At 39.0% G+C, this 21,437-nt stretch overlaps 2 protein-coding genes across 2 annotated transcripts in view; one reads left to right on the top strand and one right to left on the bottom strand.

The window, feature by feature from the left end:
• Nucleotides 1-836: 836 nt before the first annotated feature.
• Nucleotides 837-8,625, top strand: LOC105194589 (synaptic vesicle glycoprotein 2B). Its single transcript, XM_011159572.3, has 10 exons — nt 837-1,036; nt 3,802-3,870; nt 4,025-4,186; nt 4,582-4,744; nt 5,250-5,371; nt 5,477-5,715; nt 5,813-5,994; nt 6,299-6,594; nt 7,024-7,311; nt 7,561-8,625. Exons 1-10 carry the CDS (start codon nt 1,000-1,002, stop codon nt 7,605-7,607), a joined length of 1,605 nt encoding a protein of 534 aa, XP_011157874.1. The 5' UTR covers nt 837-999; the 3' UTR covers nt 7,608-8,625.
• A 534-nt stretch (nt 8,626-9,159) lies between these two features.
• The window catches only part of LOC105194590 (mothers against decapentaplegic homolog 6), a 59,366-nt gene continuing 47,088 nt past the window's right edge, over nt 9,160-21,437 (bottom strand). Inside the window, 2 exon segments of the mRNA XM_011159573.3 lie at nt 9,160-18,188; nt 18,375-18,575. Coding sequence (XP_011157875.2) covers nt 17,803-18,188; nt 18,375-18,575 — 587 coding nt within the window. The 3' untranslated portion in view covers nt 9,160-17,802.

Genomic DNA, 21,437 nt, shown 5'->3' with positions numbered 1-21,437 from the left:
GAGCGCCCTAATTGTTTTGATGGCCTAACACAAAATTATTTTCAGATATGTATCCAGCTAAATTTTAACAAAACCGAACGTAAGAAAATATTACATGTTTTTCTGTTTATCATCATTATAATCATTATAATCATTTGTCATCATTATAATAAAAATAAAATGATAATATACGAAAAAAATAATTTTATATTTTAGCATTAAAAAAATTTTGCTAGATACAAATCAGAAAATAATTTTATGTTGGGTCATCAAAATAATTATGTAGGACAGCACAAGCATGATAATGTTGCTGCAAAGAGTTTCGTCATTCTAAGAAAAAAAATGAAAGAAAAAATTACTAAATTTAAGTGAATATGTTATTAATTGCTGTTCAAATAATTACTTTATATCAAGCAAATAATTTTCACTTGAAGTAAATAAGTTATTTGAATAGTATACTTAGAGAAAAAAATGTATACAAGTGTTATAACTAATACAGAGCTCTTGGCTTTTCAGGAAAAAGAAATTCGCGGGAAAATTTGTTGAATCGCGTGTACACAGAACTTTAAGAGATGAATAGTGAAAATATAGCGCCAAATCGGATTCTTGCGATTTTAATGAATCGCGCGATGACAATAAGAGGACTCGCGTCACATATTTTATTACGAGAGCGTTTACGATATTTATAATAGATAATTATCACTGCGACGCAGGTGCATTTGCGTGGAATAACGGGCTCGCGACCCCCAATCGTATACGATCGGCGCGCGGTAAGTGGGGAAGGATTTTCGGATCGCGCTCGTAACGTAATATTTAAAGCGCCGCGACGACGGCTCCGATCAATGTGTCGATCCTTCGTCATCGACGAGCGACGACGGTCTAAGGGAGGTCACTGGCGTCTCTGTGCCACCCACGATCGACAGTCGCAGATTAGGCTTCTTCGCGACCGACTAGACCAGTGCCTTGCCCGCAGATCTGCCTCCGGCCTCTGCTCCTGGAAATTTTTCAGGACGCTGCATCATGGTCAGCCGCATTTCCACCATCTCCCTCACGATAGGTCAGTGTCATAATTCAGTTTATTTTCGATGGCATCCACTGATCGATGCTCACACTCGGAGAAAAGTTACGTTTAAATTGATGAAATTCGCGTTTGTTTAACTTGGTTTTCTTCAAGATGAAGTGAAAATGCCTTTGAGGAAAATAGAAATTTATTTGATATCAAGAAATGATATGCTTTATTTAAAGTGAATAAATTTAAACGAATAATTTAATTCAAAGAAAATGTTTATATTAATGGAAATGTAAGAAACAATTAGTGGTTTTGATTTTTAAAAAATATATTTTTTTTATTTAAAAAAAATTTGCGTTGTACAATCAAACTATATTTTTAATTCTAGTAAAAGGAATAACCAAAAAATTCCCTCAAATCAAAGAAAGTTTTCTTTGACCGAGTAGCAATGCACAAATCTCTTTGATTCAAACAAATTTTTTTCGTTCGAAGAAACTTTTCTCTGGGATCAATAAGATAACATAATTGATCACTTAAAATCGAAAGAAAGTTCGTGGACATTCCCTCAACGCCAAGGAGATTTTAGATTAAAATTGAGATTAAATTCGAGACATTTGAAAGAGATTTCGCGAGTGACTTCGATGAGAAGGGTGGGACGGGGTTAAAAACTATTTTTCATTTATTTTCTCGTTTGGCACGAATTCACGAGATGTACACATTCGGGTATCGCCAACTGATTTAGATCTGGTTTTCTAAAATTTCTCCAATAATACCGTTTGCTTTCCCACTTTGTCGCTTGCGTTTGGCGCCAAGTTTTCCGCTTGCTTTTCTACGCGAACAGGAAAATAGGTATAATAAAGAAACCTAGATATACTTTCCAACGGAAACTCTCTCTCCTCAGTCTTCCTCACTATCATCGAGCTAAAACACCTAGTCTCGCGGTGAATGTATTCCGTCAACGATTGCAACACTACAAACGTTTTTATTATTTATACATTTGTACACAATTGCTACAGCGTTTTCATTTTCAAGAGCTTGTTTCAAAATATTTCGCATTTTGCTTACGTTACAGATCATTCGGAATAAAATGTTGCAAGCGGCAAATGTAATCACTGCGCTGCTCTAAAGCTATTATTATTATTATTATTATTATTATCTACAAAATGATTACCGAATTGCGAGAACGGGACAAAAAAGAACACAAAAGATGTCAACGCACGCCGCCGCAACGTACAGACTTACGTGTTTGCATCAAACAATCGGAAAATAACGGCGCTAAGAGACAAACATGATGTTGCGCGCGGAAATTTATTTCGACAAATACGAATGATGAAATAAACGCTAATCCCACAATAACTTGGCTCGAGAGGTCGTTACATGTTTTCGCGTCTTTATCCAAAGAGCCATCGAAATCTTTGACAAATACAGGGATCGGCGTTAGAACGACACGCGCGGGAAGAAAATTCGCGTTACAAAATTTGCACGGGCTCTAACGTCGATCTACGCAAATTGTCAATCAAAATTTTATGACGGCAACGGGAAGCGCGCGGAAATTCTCTTCAACGAACTTGGAAATGTTTGAGCAGTGACGCAGCGCAACTCTCCCGTGTTCGCGAGAGCGAACCTAAGTGTTCCGGATGCAACGCGTACGATTCAGCGGGATTTAATAAACTCGTTCGCTGGCAACTTTGATCGTTGCGCCAAGGGGCTCTTACCCGTTCGCGGGAGAAGTGCCCCTCTTGGACGAAGCGTTCGATCCTTAATTAATAAAGGAGGATTTAATTAGCTCATTACGTGCGTATTTGACGTCGATTACCGGCACATCGCCGCGTCAATGAGCAAGTTGGGAGCAAGCCGCCGTAATTCTGTTAGTCCGCGTGAATCTTATTATCTTCTCCTCCTATTTCACATTAATATCTCCGCATACACGCGTATCAAACTATTAACGTTGTTTAATAGTTTGATAGGAAAATAACTGAATAATGAAAGGAAACCGCCGTTGCGCGCGTTGCAGCCAATCGCGGTAGTGGGCAAACTTTTAAGAAAATTGCAGATTATCTTGCAGTTCGAACAAAATGGACAAACGGAAGATTTTGTTTATGTGCATAAAGAGAAGCGGTCAACACTTTGGATCGCGTCGATCTCGGCGATTGACGCGATGCAGAATCGCAATCTGACATCGCGCGTATCGGTAAGATTTATTTTGCTTCCGAACAATAAATCCTTATCGATTGATATTGCGCTCAATTAACGAAGGCTGCAGTGATAAGTGACACTTGCGCAATCCGCTGTCTATTGACGTCTATTTACTTAACTCCGATCAGCGTAAAAAAAAAAAAGAGCTAATACCTTTAAATGTTTCGTCATATACTGGAAACACGCACACCTTTGTCAACTTTGAAAAAGTTACAAAGTTAAATATGGATCAAGTCCGTTACGACACGCGCATTGTTTCAGTTTCACAATTTTGCGTGTGAGAACGAACGTAGGAAATTTTTGGCATGCGTAATCAATTTACGTGACATATCGCGAAATGTTTTCGTCGTATCGAAAAGAAAATGGACCTTAAATGGATATCTCCGAATGCGTGCCTATTTGTCAAACAATTATTTTCGGCTCGAATCTTGCGCGAATTAACACGTGATCGTTCGCTCGTGGACAATGCGATATACTCCGAATTACGTGTTCACGGCGAATCACGGATATCTCAGGCCTTATGCGAAAAAAATCTAATTTTAGCGCTATGAGTATCGCGTTGTTATCGGAGAAAGTTTCTTGACAAATAAATTCAAAGAAACTTTTGCTTTTTTTAGAGAAGGACATTAAGGACCATGGGACCAAGGAAGGTACCGCGGACTTTGAGAAGGCCATGGAGATATGCGGTAAGTCGTTCTCCTTGCGCGATCATTAAATACGTAATTAATTATTTAATTATATATAATACATAATTAAAATAATAAAAAAATGTATAGATATATATGTAATAGTCAGGCAATTTTTAAGGTATTTATGAAAATTTACTGCAATCATTCGCAGGAAATGGAAGGTATCAGTACACTTTTCTACTGGTTTGCGGCGTGATGTTCATCTGCGTTGGCTGCCAGTATGGAGCAAACGCGTATATCCTGCCTTCAGCCGAATGCGACCTGAACATGAGGTCCGAGGAGAAAGGACTGCTAAACGTCGCCTTTCTCATAGGTAAAATTTAGGGATACTCGCGCCTCCAAACACTTCTAAATCACAGAGCTCCATAAACTCGTGCACTTACATTCAAATATTTCGACGTAACTGCACTTTTAAATTCCTATTTCCAGAACTACTTGCCTTGAGCGGCGTTAAAGTCTCTTTATCTTAACGACGAATTAATTCATTGACTACGCGGGCGAATTTTTCTACTGCGGCCCACTCGTCGCGTGGAACGCAGATTAAAGTTAATCCGCCGTCTTCCATTCGCACGAATATATCTGTACTATCCGAGTTTTGTGCAAAAACACATCTCGAATAATAAATAATACTAGAAATCATTTGTATAAATATTTCTCTTAAAATAATATATATTATTCAATGAATTCACGCATGTTTCATCGCTTCAGGTTCGGTGTTTAGCGCTCTTTTCTGGGGAATCTTCGCGGGTGCCTACGGAAGAAGAAATATCCTGCTGCTGAATCTCTTCACCGACAGTCTCGTTACGCTGATCGCGAGTTTCTCGCAAAGCTTCAAATTGCTGCTAGTGTTCAGAGTCATAAGCGGATTCTTGTAAGTACAAGTACTTAATGAACGATAGGTGCGATATATTCAATATTCGTCGTTATCTATATAAAACTATCTAGATAATTATCCCATACAGCGCAGAACGTTGCAGTAACATCGTAGCAATGTTGCAATGTTGCAAATGCAATGCAATATCGCGGAGATATTGTAGAAACATTGCGATGTTGAATGTTGAAGTGTGAAAATTTTTCAATATTGAATCTATGTTGATTTTTCTACATTAGACATTGCTGCAATGTCTCATTAACATTGTATCAACATTTCACAATGTTGCTACAATATTCACAATCTTGCGATTTAATTGCTGAGATGTTGATACAATATTAGTGTGCCGTATGGGTATCTAGGTGAAGAAATGGTTCTAACTTATTATTCTCTAATTTATCAGAATGTACGTTATCTTCGATATCTTAGATAATTCTAAGTTATTTAAGCGCCACACTGGACATTACTCTGATTGTACCTTCGTATGGACTGTTTCTTTTTTTAGAATGGGTGGACCCGGTTCCTTGGTATACATGTATCTCGGAGAGTTCCACGCGGAGAGGTACAGAGCGAAGAGTATCTGCTACCTCGGCTTTTTCTTCACTCTCGCCTGGTTAATATTGCCTGGTACTTACATTATTAATAAATAAGATTGCGTTGAACAACGAAATGCGCCACCACGACAAAGTATATACGCTACCAGTACGCTAACTTATCGATTCGCTTATCCAGGTTTAGCTTGGATAATCATACCGTTGCCGATATCTTTCGAATTCTACGGAATCCGCTATAATTCCTGGAGACTATTCCTCGGCGCCATTAGCCTGCCAATTTTCGCTATTGCCATGGTAACCCTGTCGTATCCGGAAAGTCCGAAATTCCTGGTATCGCAAGGCAAGACCGACGAGGCTCTCGCGGTTCTCCAGACGATCTATGCGGCGAACACTGGACGCCATAAGAGCGAGTTTCCGGTAAGTACAAAAAAATTAATTGTTATTTTTTTCAAATAGTATATTGTAGGATTATATTATCTCTTTTCTTCTAATCCAATGCCCAACGTACGTTCAGGTGAAGGAACTTCTCTCTGATGCCGTGTTCGAAGTAGAAAAGAGCAAGGTACCGTTGTCCTCGTCGGATATGCTGACGGAATTGCTGAAGAATATTTGGTGGCAATTGCGCACCATTGCATCGCCACCTCTCTTAAAGTACGCTTCCCTCCTGTGGACGATTTATTTCACGAACATGTTTGGGTGAGTGTCTCCTTGGTTCTCTGATTTTCAAAAAGACTTCAACGTATTTCCAACATATGTTCTGTTTAAAAAACATTCGAAGAGAGTATTATACAACTTGGTACAAAATTTTATCAGCGAAAAGAATTTCTATGTATTTTTAAAAAAAACATCTCTTCTTTTTATTTTTATATTATTATTTTTTTATCAGAATGTTATTATAATCAAACATTCAACTGTTAACATAAATACCGTTTAATAAAAAAAAAATTATGTGTATCGTTAATGTAAAAAAAATTTTTTTCACCGATCGTTTGACGTTTAGATACTACGGTTTCAACCTCTGGCAACCGGAATTGTTCAATCGCTTCGAGAACTATCACCAATCGCATCCAAATGTATCCGTGACGGTCTGTGAGCTGATACACGACACACAGGCGTTAAATCGCACTGTTCCAGAGGAACCGTTTCTCCTTTTAGCGAACGGAGTCACTACGGAGTGCAAACCGCATATAGACGAGCGGGTGTTTATCAACTCTCTCACGATCAATGCCGTCTGTCTGCTCGGCAATGTCGCCTCTGGATATCTAGCAAATCGAGTCGGTCGTCGAACGATGCCAAGTAAGAGTTCCAATCATTTTTTATCTTTAGTCCGAGCAAAAACAATTTTTTTAATAATTTGGCAACGTTACATATATACTAATTTTTTCCACAATTCGTTGCTTCATATATGAGCAAGAATATAAAATCTTGAATTTGATAATCTTAAACAGACATTACTTACTTGATGAGAAAAAAACATTTTCTTTGCTCCTTTGAAGAAATAAAATTTCTTTACGTTAGCAAATTATCTTTGTTTAATTATAAATTCTTTCAAGATTTTATATTTCTGTTTATATATGAAACTTATATATAAATTGTTGATTTAATACTAATTTTTTTTCTGCGTTTATAGTGTGTATGTTTGAAACTAAAACTATTCTGAATTTCTCTTTTCGGTTCATCTCGTTTTCAACGAGAATAATATTTTTGACGATTTCTTCCGTCCAGTTACCACGATGCTGATGGCTGGCATCGCTGGTCTCGGTATGTACTTCGTGAGGTCCTCGCTGCAAATCCTCATAACCGCGTGCGTGTTCTCCCTGATGGCAGCTACGGCAAATTTCGTGATTACCAGCGTTGCGGTCGACGTCTTCCCTACGCACGTGTCCGCCGCCGCGGTGTGCATGATGGTGTGCTTGGGAAGGTTCGGCGCGGTGGCGAGTAATCTGGCCTTCGGCATGCTGCTAGATCTCAGCTGCGAGATTCCGATATTCCTAGTAGCCGGTATCACCATATGTAAGTGTTTATTACAAAGTGTCTATCACGGAAAGAATTTTGAAGCGACACATTAATATAAAATCAAAGATATCAGAGATTCTGTGATCGTCTTGATTTTTTTATTATTGGAATTTGCTAAATATCTAAAACTTGGATCTATCGGGTTAAACGGACAGAGAAGTTAATGGTATTTAACGATGTTCAAGTAAAACATAAAAAAAAATCTGCGAAGAAATAAGAAATTAAACAAAAATTGATCGTTTTCAGTTGGCGGATTGTTGTGCTTCCTGATACCGAGCAAAGAAAAGAAGTGAATGTCGACGCTCGAAGAAGCGACGGACAAACTTAAATGAAGAGAACGATCTCAAGTGTCGAACGAGGTGTTTCATTGATTTTGTCACCAGATGCGCGATTCGCGCAAAGTCTGGAATCTATATAAGAGCGCGTACTGATCTGTAAATAATAATTATAAGCATCGCTCGACAAAATTCTCGGTTTCTTCGCGTTGCGCTGTCGCATAAAAATCTACGTGCCTTTCGTAATCGCATCGCGCGTCGAAAAAGCGTTCAGTGAAATCGTAATACTCAGCGATTTATTCCCAATCCACTTTATTCAATAGCAATTGTTTTTTTCGTTTAGTTACTAAGACTTCAATGACGAACCGTTTCTTATCAGTCATTAACTTAATACCTTAATACTCATCAATGACGATCTGATTTCACTGATCGGTGATACATTCCATATTCGTTTTCTTACGATCCGACATCGAACGCTTATCGATTAAGTCATTTGTAAATAATTATTTCAATATTTATTAATTCGTATTGTATATGCGTGTGAGGTGTGTAATGCATCCGCGGACGCGCGTTTCAACGCGCGCGACGAGGCAGGTGTAACAAGCGATCTTTCGCGATAATGTACATGTTAGAAATAAAGTGTATAATAAAGGAAGGAGATATTTTAATTGTCGGTCGCAGTGTATCGCGTACGAAAAGGAGAGCGACAATCGGCATCTGGAGAACCTTGCCGTTGCAACGCCGAACGGCGAGGACGGACTGACTCATAGCAAATACGCAGCGAACATCGCGCGGCGAATGGAAAATACTTATCTGCCGGCTTCTAAGCGAGACGGATTAAGTGTCGTTTCCTAGTAAGCCCCGCAGGAGTTTTAGAATTTAATCGCCCGACGTTTACGACGCACCTGTCATAAAGCGTGCACTATAATCGCGACGTTTTCCCGACGGGCGTATCGTCGTGAATAATAGTACCCGCCATTCAGGAAATGTATTATCATCGCGTGTTGTGTCGATATTAAATCATTTTCTCATCAGGCTACCTTTTCTCTCTAAAGGTATCTCTTCCCATCGCGTATTTCCTTCTGGCAAAAATTATTAAGAACTAAATCTTTCTCTCTCGCGAAAACGTTGTAAGTCTAAAGTTTCTCTCTTTCGTTAAGAAGAAATAAAAATAATGTACATATATCATGTAATACTACATCACAAAACATGCATATATGGAGAGAAAGGTTTTGTTGAAATACCTAAAAATTTAGGCAGAGACCTGAAAATAATTTTGTTGAAGCACAAAAAAAAAGGATGTAAGACTTTCAAGCTTGAAAGGCAAATTTTAACGTTTTAACAATCAGTTTAAACGTTCTACATAACTATTTTAATGGCCTAACAAAATTACTTTTTTTAGATCTGTGTGTATCCAGCTAAATATTTATATAAATATATAAAAATATATAAAAATACTTTAGCAGGCAAAACCGTTCTTTCCATGTAAAAATAACAAGATTGTCCTTGTTACTACAAGGATTTAAAACGGGACGTGGTGTTGGTGATTGATGATTAACAACACGTCAAGTACAAATCTGCAATTTCGTATATTTGTTTTATTTCTTTTTCGTAAAAATGAGTGGAGAGAACTTCCTTGATCTTCGATACACGATCACGTTCGCTCGGTAAGCGTTTTACGCTTCTCGTTTCGGAATCGAATACAATGATATTGAAAATAATATTATGAGTTCTCGGGAGTTACCTAATAATATCGTTATTTCGTTACACTATTCGCACTTACTCTCGGTACCTGCATTCTTTAATTATTATTCGTTACTACCATTCGTTATTACTATTATCGTCGTCGCCAACGATGTAATACATAATATATACATAGTATAATATACATATATGCGTATGCGCGCGCGTGCGTACACACCTTATGTACAATATATACAGCAGCGTTTGTTTTATTTCGATTCTTCGTTGTGCATTCTCCTTCCGCACCGATTATACGTATAACATATATATATAATCTATATATACTTTTTTTTGTTGTATATTTTATTGCGCGTGATTCAAAAATGAGGAGTCGCGGTGCCTAATCGAAAGCTCTTTCAGCGATAACGTTTACGTTATCGGTGAACACTGAAGCGAAATAACGATCTCCGCTCTTGTCGTGACTCGATTCCAAGTCGGAAATTATATTATAAAAATGATCGCCGTGCGACGGTGTAATCGTCGCGTGTCTGCGTCGACGAATTCCGAAACTACCGAACGATTAACAAAATTATGTTGCAAAAGATAAAATAATGTATAATTAATATTTCAAGACTTTTTACTCCGATAGAGTCCTTATTTTCATGTTCAGATCAGTATTTTCCAAATATTACTATCGTATTTAGGATTTTCGAGAATTTTTCTTCTTAATCGACTAGAAATATTTCTTCTCGAGTCACTTTCTTCCTTTTAGATTTCCAACAATTTCTAAATTCGTCGACAAGTTGCGATACCAATTTCCGGTGGGAATCGATCGATCTTAAAAGCGCCAAGAGACGATCGACATCGATAAGTCTTCTGCGATGGCGAAGAAAAATTTTTTTTTTTTTTATCAGTTTGACGACATTACGCAATTCGAGGTGCGCGTATCCACGATCAGGAAAAATCTAAAAGCTGTTCGTATTATAAAGCGCGTCTCTCTACTCCCCGATTATTTGAACTTTCGAAAAGCACAGTATCTCTTGGTAAGGCACTATTTGTTTATTCGTTACATCCTAACGGGCGCAAAGCGCAACCCTAGAACGTAGGACACGGCAGGAATTCGTCTAAGTACGTCGAAAAATCTTTTTTCCTTTTTAATTTTTTTTTTTTTATCAAAGTTCAGTCGATCCGGTGTATATCGTTGATTCAGGACTCTTTACGATGAAGAGAAAGGAGAAGAGAGGATCAAGTTTGGAAGGAGGAAAGATACGTACACGAGCAGAGGGCTCCCTCTTGCCCCGTTTCATTTCCCTTTCGAAGACGGGCAGTAATACCGTACCGATGCCGATGAAGCGCTTACAATACTTATCCATAACAGTAGTATTTACCGATTTACGCGTGATAATCGCTAATTGTCTCCCTCGCTCTAAACACTAATTAAATGTAACAGTGAACGGCTATATAAAGGCACTATGTTTCACAGACGTAGGGTCCTTATAAGGAAATCAGCTGCCTTCATTCGTTCGTTTGCGCAATTTTACCTTTGGCTCGTCGTTCGTTCTGCCTCCGTTCTCCCTCTCTGAATATTTTCTTCACGAAACAGAAAACCCGCTCGGCAATCTCCTCCTGCTTTATTGTCACGTATATGTTTTCCTCCCCGTGCGAAGAAATTTCTTTTTTATCGAACTCGGATCGCGATGATAAACCGTCAATTATAGATGAGACTCGCGACTCGAAGGCATCTAATCTCGCTAACGAGGAACTTTCGTATTGCATGTCTAATAATGGTTTAAAGATTATTTAAACCTAGCCCACAGACACGTGGAGTGGTCGGTCGGCCGATAGCAGTTATGAATTAGTAGACGCTAGAAAACAGCTCTAATTGTCGTTCGGTCGTTAACATTAGTGTTATTACTCTCTCGTTATTATTACTACTGGATAATGGCACGTCGCGTCGCCCAAGAGAAACGGTAACTCGTCGAACAAGTGGCCGGCTCTTTTATTGGCGAAAGCCAATCGTTCCGTTTGAGACGAATCTCGCAACGGGTAGGCGTAAGAATAAATTATTCTTAATCGAAAAAGCTCAGTCTTGCTTGACGCGCCTCAGATAAACAGTCATTTGCCGACGTAACAATCTCCCTCGCGTTACGAGATAACAAAGGCAATGGTAAATTAATCCATATTAGATACAGATTAACTTTTACATTTAAAAAATATGGGATCAACAATACCTTACGTGTTAAAAAAGTATTAGTAAAAAAAAATATATATATAATTTGGAAATAAGGAAATGTATTCTCGAATTTGTAGACGAAAAAGTTCGCTGTCGATTGCGTCGCAGGAATCGAGAAAGTAAAGGGCAAGGGGTCAAGATTAAGTGAAAGATGGAAAAGGCAAACTGTAAAAAAAAACCAAGGATGAAACGACGAAGCGCGAGGGGCGCGAAAGGAAAAAGAACGCAAAACGAAGAGGTAGAGTGGAAGAAGACAATCCATACATCAGATGAATCTATGTTTCAGTCGAAATGCAAAAACGTCTCAAGCACTTTACGAACGTACGTAACAGATGTATTTAGTCTTTCTTAATAGAAAAAAAACTCTGTCGAAGATGTATATTACATTATTCACCTCTGAGCTTTTTTTTTTCACTTAGATCAGAGTGCAGACTCGTGCTTTCGATAAACTTTTCACAACGCTACAAAAATTCACCAAAAATCATCGAGAGACCCCGCGGGTCTCTCCGCACTTTATTTACAAGTAACGCTTTTGTATCTACAGACATTCCGAAGAAGACGAAAGGCAGAGCAGTATAAAGAATGTCGGCGAGATTGACAGCGATGCAGAAAACATAATTACACACGATAGCCTTCTGCTATCGGAAACCGGAGGTGTGCATAATGACGTCCAGCAGATTAAAAAAAAAGCAACACAGAAGCCATCAATCATCTCAGTCGCAACGCTTTGTCTTACCGAAAAAGCTTCTCGTTTCCAAGAAAGCTAGTGCCCGGCAAACGGAAATGGATTGAAATGGATTCGCGTGGTTATTACCGAATCCAACTTCTTGATTTTTTTAATTTATTTCAAAAGAACTCCTTGAATCCATTTTAATCCATGAAGTGAGATTGAAGCTACTGGATTCCTATTTTTTTCAATTAAAAAAGTTTTACGAGCCATATAATCCATTAGAATCCCATGAAACGGGATTGAAATGAAGTGATTTCTATTCTCTGAATCCAAAAGAAATTTTCGTGGGTTGCACAATCCAGTTAAATCTACGACATAGGATTAAAAAAAACGTAAATGCAATTTTTTAATCCAAAATGTATTCAAATGAATTAAAATGGATTACAAATTTTCACTCCTTTTAAATCCATTTCCGTTTACGGGGTGATTGGATCTTGCGATCCACTTAGTACTGTAAGATACTCAGCTTAGTGTACTGTAAGATAATTTCGAAATAAATATCGATATAGTAGTCAACGTTCTCATAAAAGTAATTGGTGATAAGAATAGCGGATGAAGGCGCAGAGCGTCGAAAAGCTCGTTGCGGTAATTTGAATCAAAGAGAATAAGTGCGAGAAGCCGAAGAGGGAGTACGTATCACCAAAGTTGGCGGAGCAAGAGAGGAAATTGGAGTAAAAAGTAAAAAGTAAAAAGTAAAGTGGAGTGACCGGAGCGGAAAAGGGCTACCGGCGCTTGGAAAATTGTGAAAAGTGAAACAGTAAAAAGGGACAGTGAAGAAGAAGCGAAATAAGCTGATAATAGAGAAGATTCCGAGTTTCACGTGCTCCACCAGCCCTCAGATTTACGTGCCCGCCGCACGCTTTCCCCGATTCAAGTATCGGTAAAAGTAAAGTTAAACGCGTGGCAAGGAAAATAAATTTATAATTAACAGTATTGCTGATCATTGTACTTGTGGAAGTCTTTTAGTTAAATAAAGTCAGTGTTTTTGTGTACTGAATGGTGAAGAGAGTGACTTGAACTTCGAATAACCTCAGGCTACTCCAAAATCCATCCTAAGGACCTTACACATTATATAGATATCATGATGTCCACGTGAGATTCCTCGAATGAGGTATGATATGTGGCTCTATGTCATGCATGGCAATATCTATACTTATGAATAACTATGAATAACAAAACTTATGAATAACATGAGTACTTTTACGTGTCTCAGATGAATTTGCATTATCTATTACTGCAAATGCAATAAGAGGGACTATTCGGCAGGAACAATCTCAAATTGTGCAAAACTACAGGGGAAAATTTTAGATCTTTGTTTCAATTATGTAAAACCCCATGAGGGCGACCAAAACAATCAGTGAAAAAACAGATGATAATTTATATAAAAAGTATCCCGGCTTATCAAAAAGATGTATAACATCCGCCAAAAGTTGATAGAAATTGGCGTACATATAAATAAAAAAATCAACTATGTACACCCTTACACATAATGACACAACGGGTGGATTTTTGACATGCGTTAAATACCGTGCAAATTCTTTATTATGACAGTTTAATGTTATTTTTGCAGCTGAAGAAGGTCAAGTCAGACCGAAACGTACCGCACTCGAAATCTTGTTAGATTCTAATAAATTATTTAAATTTCATCAACAACCGTCTTGCTCGTTTTGGCCTTTAATTATACTGTGATAAATAAAAAAGTTTAAAGTTAATGTAAATCATAGACCCTGACCAGGGGTCTCAAGCCGTATATCTTTAAAAATATACAAATTTTTAATAACGCCGCCAAAAAACCATAAATTTAAAAAAATAATGATAGACTACGTAAGATGGCTATTCGAGTTGGATTTTTGTACACCAAGGTATATTGTAACTAGAGAATTGGAAATGGAAAAATTGCGAGTAGGATGGGGAATCCGGAATAGAAAGGGCCAAAAGATATGAAGATAGGATCAAAAGCGGGGCAACGTACAAACAAACATTTGTATTCCGCATATGAAACTTGTGTAACGATCAAATCGTCTTCACGAAACAGAACAGGAGATGGGTATCACTAAAAATTGGAACTGGAACGTATTCGCATCGCGTGTCTCGTCCATAGACATTTGTGTATAATATAAATGTCTATAGTCTCGTCGATCATTTTACATCATCATTGTCCAAGATTTGTGGTATGAGCTTGCAATTGAAGTGTATCTATAAGTTTGTTCGAGTTGTGTAAAATCCCCAAAAATTTTTTGAACCCGAAATGAGATAAATATACAATATTCAACCATAGGAAAGAGAGAGACGACGAAAATATTCAATACAAAAAAAGGCAGTAACACGATCGTAATGCAATAATCCCTACAAAAAAAACGAAAAAATAATTCCTACAGAAAGTGTTTTAAAAAAACACACGGCTAACAAGTCAATGTAAATCATAGACCAGAGAAATCCCAAGTCGTACATCTTTAAAGATACAAATTAAAAATTCGTATATGCGGATTGCCTGGGATCGAACTCGCGACCTCAGATAATCCAATTTTACATCTGTGAAATTTATTCAAGAGTGCCATTAGAATCTGTTAGATTTTGTTTTGGAAATGATAGAAACAAAAGAATAACATTATTAGCAGTGGATACACTTGAAATATTAATAAAGATTTCTTATTATTGGCAAGCAAAAAAATTATTGAGCTTGATATGAATAGCCGTTATTGCTTGTGGTTTAATTTGCAAGATGAGCGTTATTGCATGCTTTATCTATAAAAATTTGATTCTCCTTTCCAACAACGTGGACATCACAACGTGTCAACATATATTTCATTCCAATTGCAGAAAATCTACGTTAAGAAGGTAATTTGAATATTCGAAATATATTCCAATTGACTAAAAAAAAAATATCTCCTTTAAAATCCTATAGAAATTTTTCTATAATTTTTGGAAAATTTTTTCAGATCTAAACATTGCCCTCAGTGTAGGGAACGCATAATGGAAAGCAATGTAATAAAGGAAGTGCCTCGAGGAATAATAATCATTATTCCAAATAAAAATTGGAGTATGGAATCAACTTCGTTCGTGCCATTAAGCATAAAGAACATTTCTCTTTACTGCCAGTGTTCTCTAAGAGTGGTGTATAACACTGTGTATTATGGGTACCATTGTTTACAAAAAAAAATATTTTTAATCCTTTTACATCAAAATGTAATTAACATGCGTAATAAATATGTGTCTGATACAGATTTTAAATCAAATCCCGATCAAAGTCGAAGGTTCCCAAGTTCAAGTCCAACCAGTTCTTCTATTTTTCCGCTTACCGATTCTTACCAATCTTTCTGATAAGAGTATCTTACAGTACTGTGACTCTTCGTACATTGTGTTGGATTATTCATTTTGGGAAGAAGAATAAGACGAAACGTTTCGACGATTATGCCACGATTAAACCGAGAGACGATTCTCGCAAAAAACCAGCGATACCCGGTCCTCATTTCCGATGTGCAGAGTCTCCTCCGTTAATTAAACTGTTATACGCGAACGTATCTTATTTTGTTTCTCTCTCTTGTTAAGCTCGCTTGCTTCGCAATCATAAAAAAAGGGAAGAAAGAAAAGTCTCGCGTCGAACTCTTATCACAGTACATTGTATTACTGTAGTATAAAGCTCCGCATGAGGAGGAGGCATCGGTTTTTTTTCTTTTTCTTTTTTTCGTGCGAAACGAGCTTGGCACGTGGCGCACTTTTGTTTCCCGAGAGTACGCGCTGCACCAAGGAGGGAAGCTGGGAAGGCACAGTGTATGTACATGTACTATACGTATGTATGTACAGCACCGAACGACGATCGGAGATAACACACACCCGGGACTCGTGGCACGTCACTTTCGATTTTCGATCAGTTGCGCGACTACTTGATTAAATACTATCCCCTTACGACGTACAGCTCGCCATAGAACTTGTGTTATTGCAGCGAGCACGTGATTCTCAAATTAAAATTCATAAATAAGTTTAATTCTAATTATTAATACGAATCTTATTTGATAAAAATCAATTCACGAACGAAACCTGATCAGTTAATATTACGTTACTTGATTCCGTTCGTTTTGTATATACTCTTGATTTATGTTTCGTGCAGTAACACCGTAAAACATAAATTAAAAATGTTAAATATGTACAATGAAATATATATACATCTTAAGAATGTTAACACTCTTAAAATAGTAGTACCCTAAAAAATTTACTTTATAAAACTTGTAAAAGATTGCACAATTAATTTAAATATATCTCAAACTCACATAATTATTTTGAACAAAATTCTTATAAACATTAATTTATCCGTCTCGTCAGTAACACAAGTTCTACGAAACGTAACGGGTGTGCGAAAAAGTTCACGATAAGTCCGTTTGTAACTTTATATACTATTACTAAAAAATTATCGAGAAATAGCTGGACGTTCAGAATTTTTCCAAGTATTTCCCGTGCTATGTATGTTTAATGCGTCAGTCACCTTTGAATTATTTATCATTAATCATCTGCAGACTAATCTAAAATCCATGAATCATAGGATCATTAATCCATCGGACAATTTTGTACACGTTGCCGATTTGATCTCAAATTCGGACGTGTACAAAAAAATGTAGAAAGGATCGTACGATTGTACAATTCTATTCCTAAAAGAGTATACCGAAATTTGTTCAGATTTCTTAGAACTTGAAAACTTTTGAAAAAAGACAATCGTTTATCAATAACCTCCTAGACAACTCGAGTCTGACAATGAAAAATAGGACAGTCTGCGGAAGATTAAATTAAATTTCCACCGTTCTCTGAACCTTTTGAACAACTGACAACATAAAAACGACTTTTTATCTGCGTACTGTCTATTCTCTTCGTTTCGTCGATGTTACTCTTCGCTTTATGCTTCATCCTTACGAGACTAAAACTTTTCCCTGCCATGCTGAATTCAGAATCCACGCGCGCGAATTCGCGAGCCGACGCGCGTAGATTATAAACGCAAGTGACTAGACCTACCGGAAGCCCGACCTTCTCCGCTTCCTCCGTCGGAAATTCTTACGGGAGTCTCGAGAGTAGCATCGACGTCTAAGCGAATAGAGAGTAAAACAAAATTTTTAAGGAGGGGAGAGAACTACGAATAAAACGCACGCTTCGTAAAAATCCCAAGTCCCATTCATGTGAGTCTCGATGTGATGATCTCTCCGTTCGTACGCGCTCGATGAACACGCTCGCGAACGATCGATCTCCGTTCGTTCCCGTCTCTCGTTCTACCGACGAAAACGGAACGCGACGTTGTTCCTAAACGTATTACTTTAACGGCGTGTACTTTGGTAAGACTGCTGGGGTTGTTGGGGCGACCCCGAGACACGCGCCGCTGAGAATCGCCCCCGGCGCACACACACGTGTTCTTTTTATGCATTTATTATTAACACAGCTCTCGCTAGGACGGAGCTAAAGGCCACGGTCGCCGCATCATTATCACCGAACCTCCACGAGAACGACGACAACGACGACGAGGAGGAGGCGCGAGTTGAGGACGAGACTTGACGATACCTCTTCGGCCCGGCCAGCCTCGAAGATGATCACCTACACGGCGCTAGGAGCACCTCGAGCCAGCACGGACAGGAAGTGACCTCCTGCCGCGAATACTTGGGTCCCCAGCCCTTGGCGAAGCTGATGCGGACGGAGTTAATGTCGACGGGGCCGGAGGCAGTGAAGCCGGCGGCTTGACCACCGCCACCGCCACTACCACAACCACCAACGCCGCCGCCGCCGCCACCGCCTCCGCCATATGGAAGCTGCATGATCTTGGCGCGGTCAAAGATATTGAGACAGAAACCTGGCGGTACCCGATAAACCAGCAGTGTCCTGGATTCCGGGTCGTCCAGGGTGGGCGAGTTGACGAAGATCGGGCTCTCCGACCGATTGTACGCCCATACACCGTCCGCTTCCTGGCTGAGCGTTAGCCCTACGATAAAAAGATAAGATCTTGTTTATCCATCACATTCTGGAATGTTTTATTTTTGGACAAAGGAATGTCTGAGATCTTTATCTTTTTCAGGGAATTAGTACTAGCGAGCAAACTGTCTTTAAAGCAAATTAGAAAAAAAGAAACCGAGCACGTTCCACAAAGGAATGCGGAGGAAGACCTTACCGAGGCCGATTTTGCTGCGCGTACGCTGGACCGCGGGCGGCGCAATGTGATTCTCGGCCAGAGTCGCCAGGCAGAGGCCGTCGCCGTCGTGAAGAGAATCGAAGACGTTCACCGTCGATGGTTCCACGGGATATAGACGACCGACTCGACCGCCCAATTCCCAGTACGCCAGGGTGCACCATTCCCTCTGCCCCGTCTCACCTGTGAATAAAAAAAAAAATAGATCGTTTAAGATATGAAAATAGTTGACCTGTAATGCCAAGCATCATTGTTGCTCGTTATCGATTATTAATGACATTAGATTAAAAAACAGTTTTTTATTTTCAAATAAATATGTGAATTTTTAACATTATTTCCTTGAATAAAAAAATTTTCCCCAAGTTAAAAATAAATGATAAGATATATAATTGTAAAAGAATTAAATAAATTATTTTATAATTTATTTTTAAACTTAGGGAATACTTTTTTTAATAAAAAAAGAAACAATGTTATGAAATGATTAAAAAATAATTTGTTTTTAAACATAGTGAATATTTTTTAAATCAAAGAAATGATGTCAATAATATATTTATATTTATTATTAACACCATACGTCTCGTTGTTTTTGATAAATATATAGAGAAACTGCGAGAGGCAGATCCGTTCACGAATTAATCAAAAAAGTCAAAATTGCAAACGTATTAAATTCCTCTTCCCAAAATATGATTTACGCGCGTTAAATAAACATGCGAGATAACACGGGTTCATTGTGCGCTAATGCATATACAGATATTTTGCGGGAGATTGTCAATTTTTGGAAGCTCATTCGAAAATGTTCTTATTAACTCTTTGTAGAATGTCAACGCAAAGATACCGGTTGGAATTATTTTGAAGTGAGCGATTAGTCAAAGATATAATATCGAGATTTCTCCACTATTAGAATATATCATTAGCTGCTTCGCGTGGGAATGATCAGCAAGCTCTTCTGGGATCAGAGTTCAGGTCATCCCTCAAAAACCTTTTTTTTCTGCATTGTTACGTCTGTAAATGATCGCCGCGTGCGGCTCGACGCTGAATGGCCAGAAATACTTTATCGGACACGACCGCAAAAGGCCGAAGCATTGTAGTCCCTCGTCTAATCGCGTTCGTTGAAAGTAACGCACAATTTTCCGAATGTTTATCTGCCGGATGTCGTCGAGACGCCCTTTTGGGATCCTTTGTTAACGAGTGGTCCTTTCCGGTAAAGAGGTTTATATATACGGGGAGAAGCTGCGGGCGGTGTAGTCACAAAGGGACGCCGGCAAGTCCCACGCTTTTCGTCGTTACGGCGTCTCCGGCGGCGTCGTCGCCGTCTGGGACCGGCGCCAGGATTCCACGGGCCGGACGTAGCGACCAAGCGAAATAAGAATTCTGACTATAGGAAAGAGAGGCATAAGATGCACCGCATGATGGCGCGATATCGAGTGTCGATTTATTTCGAGTTCAGAATACAATGACGCGAGACGGTCACGGATTAATGTTAACATGACTTTCGTGTTTAAGTCTTGGCACGTCTTGATCCTCGTTGGACCACGGTCTTGGTTACACTGAGAAGAAAAATCGAAATATTTAAAAAGTAAATTTAGCAACATCTTCTTCTCGTTATTTATCGGTTTTTATTGTCATGAAATTTTATTGTAATGAAAAATAAACGTTTCTGTAAAATGTATTTCATTTTTCTGATTCATTCAATAAAGATTTCAATAAAATAAATTTATATAAATTTTTAAATATCTTCTCAGTGTAGTTTCGCTATTTTTATCGATTTAATTATTTAATATTACTTTCATCTTTATTTTCATCCATTTGACATTTACTATTTATTTAGATCCAACCAAATGTCAAACTAATCGTTATTCGAATAACAATGCAACAACATTTTTATTTCACTAAAATCGTTAACATTTCGTTAAAATAGAAAAATTATGAAAAAAAAATCAGGTACCATCTCTACGCTATTAGGAACAATAATAAGTAAACAATTTTTTATAAATAAAAATAATTTGGGGTTGAAAGAGTTAATATCTGTGAGGTTTTATTTTCACGTAACATCCGGTGAATCCAAGTTTTCGTTTTGATTATTTAGAACGGTGAAGATGCGAAATGGTCAATTCACGTTCACACAATTTGTTACGCGTAATATTGGACAATTAGTAGACAGCGATGTGTCACACGTATCGTATGTAACTTTGTGTATTAATAAATTAATCTAGAAGACGGCGTTATTCACACAATTACGAAAAGTTAGCATCAATTAAATGTCTCGACGTCAATCCCTGCGCTTTGTTCTCTCTCCTCTACGTTTCAATATCGCGCGACGCGTTTCTGAGCAGGCGATTTCGCGTCACCTAGCGCGCGGCCGTCGAAGACGATCTTCGTGATTTCTTGCCGATGATCGGTAACACGATCGAGCGGAGCGGAGCGGAACGGAGCGAAGCGGAGCGAAGCGAAGCGAAGCGGAGCAGAGCAGAGCCCTGGGAGTCGAGTGGCAGAGATTCAAAAAATCCGGCGGATCGGAAACGTACGGTCATTGCGAGAGAGCAAACGAGCGAAAATGCGCGCGACGCGACCGAAAACAGCGTTATCGCGACCGCAATAAACATCGTTCGATCTCGAGGCCCCGCGCGCGCGCGCGCGAAATGTCCGAGCGGGTCTTGGCTCGGCTCGGCTCGGCTCGGCTTGGCTCTCTCCGCGCGACGAAAGCTGACGTGTGGTGTGTGTGTGTGCGTATAAGAGCGGCGTCACGCACGAGAAAGAGAAAGAGATGGGGCGTGCAGGCGGTGGCGGTGGTGGCGACGGCGACGGCGACGACGACGCGCGGGAGTCGGGGGCCCTTTGCTTCCACCACAGATAAAAATAGATATTACGAGTTTACCGCGGCGCCAAGATTGCGGGGTATCGCGACGATTACGTCATCGGTAGTAGCGCGAGTGGTTGGAGCAAGGACGCCTGTCGCGTCGCCCGCCGTCGCCGTCGCCGTCGCCGCCATCGTCGTCGTCGTCGTCGTCGTCGTCGTCGTCGTCGTCGTCGTCGAATCGTCGACGT

This window comes from Solenopsis invicta, chromosome 12 (genome assembly GCF_016802725.1).
Source record: "Solenopsis invicta isolate M01_SB chromosome 12, UNIL_Sinv_3.0, whole genome shotgun sequence".
NCBI classification, from domain to species: domain Eukaryota; kingdom Metazoa; phylum Arthropoda; class Insecta; order Hymenoptera; family Formicidae; genus Solenopsis; species Solenopsis invicta.
This window is presented reverse-complemented; position numbering and strand designations above follow the sequence as displayed.

Coding starts and splice junctions, on each gene's coding strand:
- LOC105194589 (XM_011159572.3), top strand. CDS start 1,000: ATGGTCAGCCGCATTTCCACCATCTCCCTCACGATAG. Junction 4,187..4,581: donor AAACGTCGCCTTTCTCATAG/GTAAAATTTAGG, acceptor TCATCGCTTCAG/GTTCGGTGTTTAGCGCTCTT. Junction 6,595..7,023: donor CGGTCGTCGAACGATGCCAA/GTAAGAGTTCCA, acceptor TCTTCCGTCCAG/TTACCACGATGCTGATGGCT.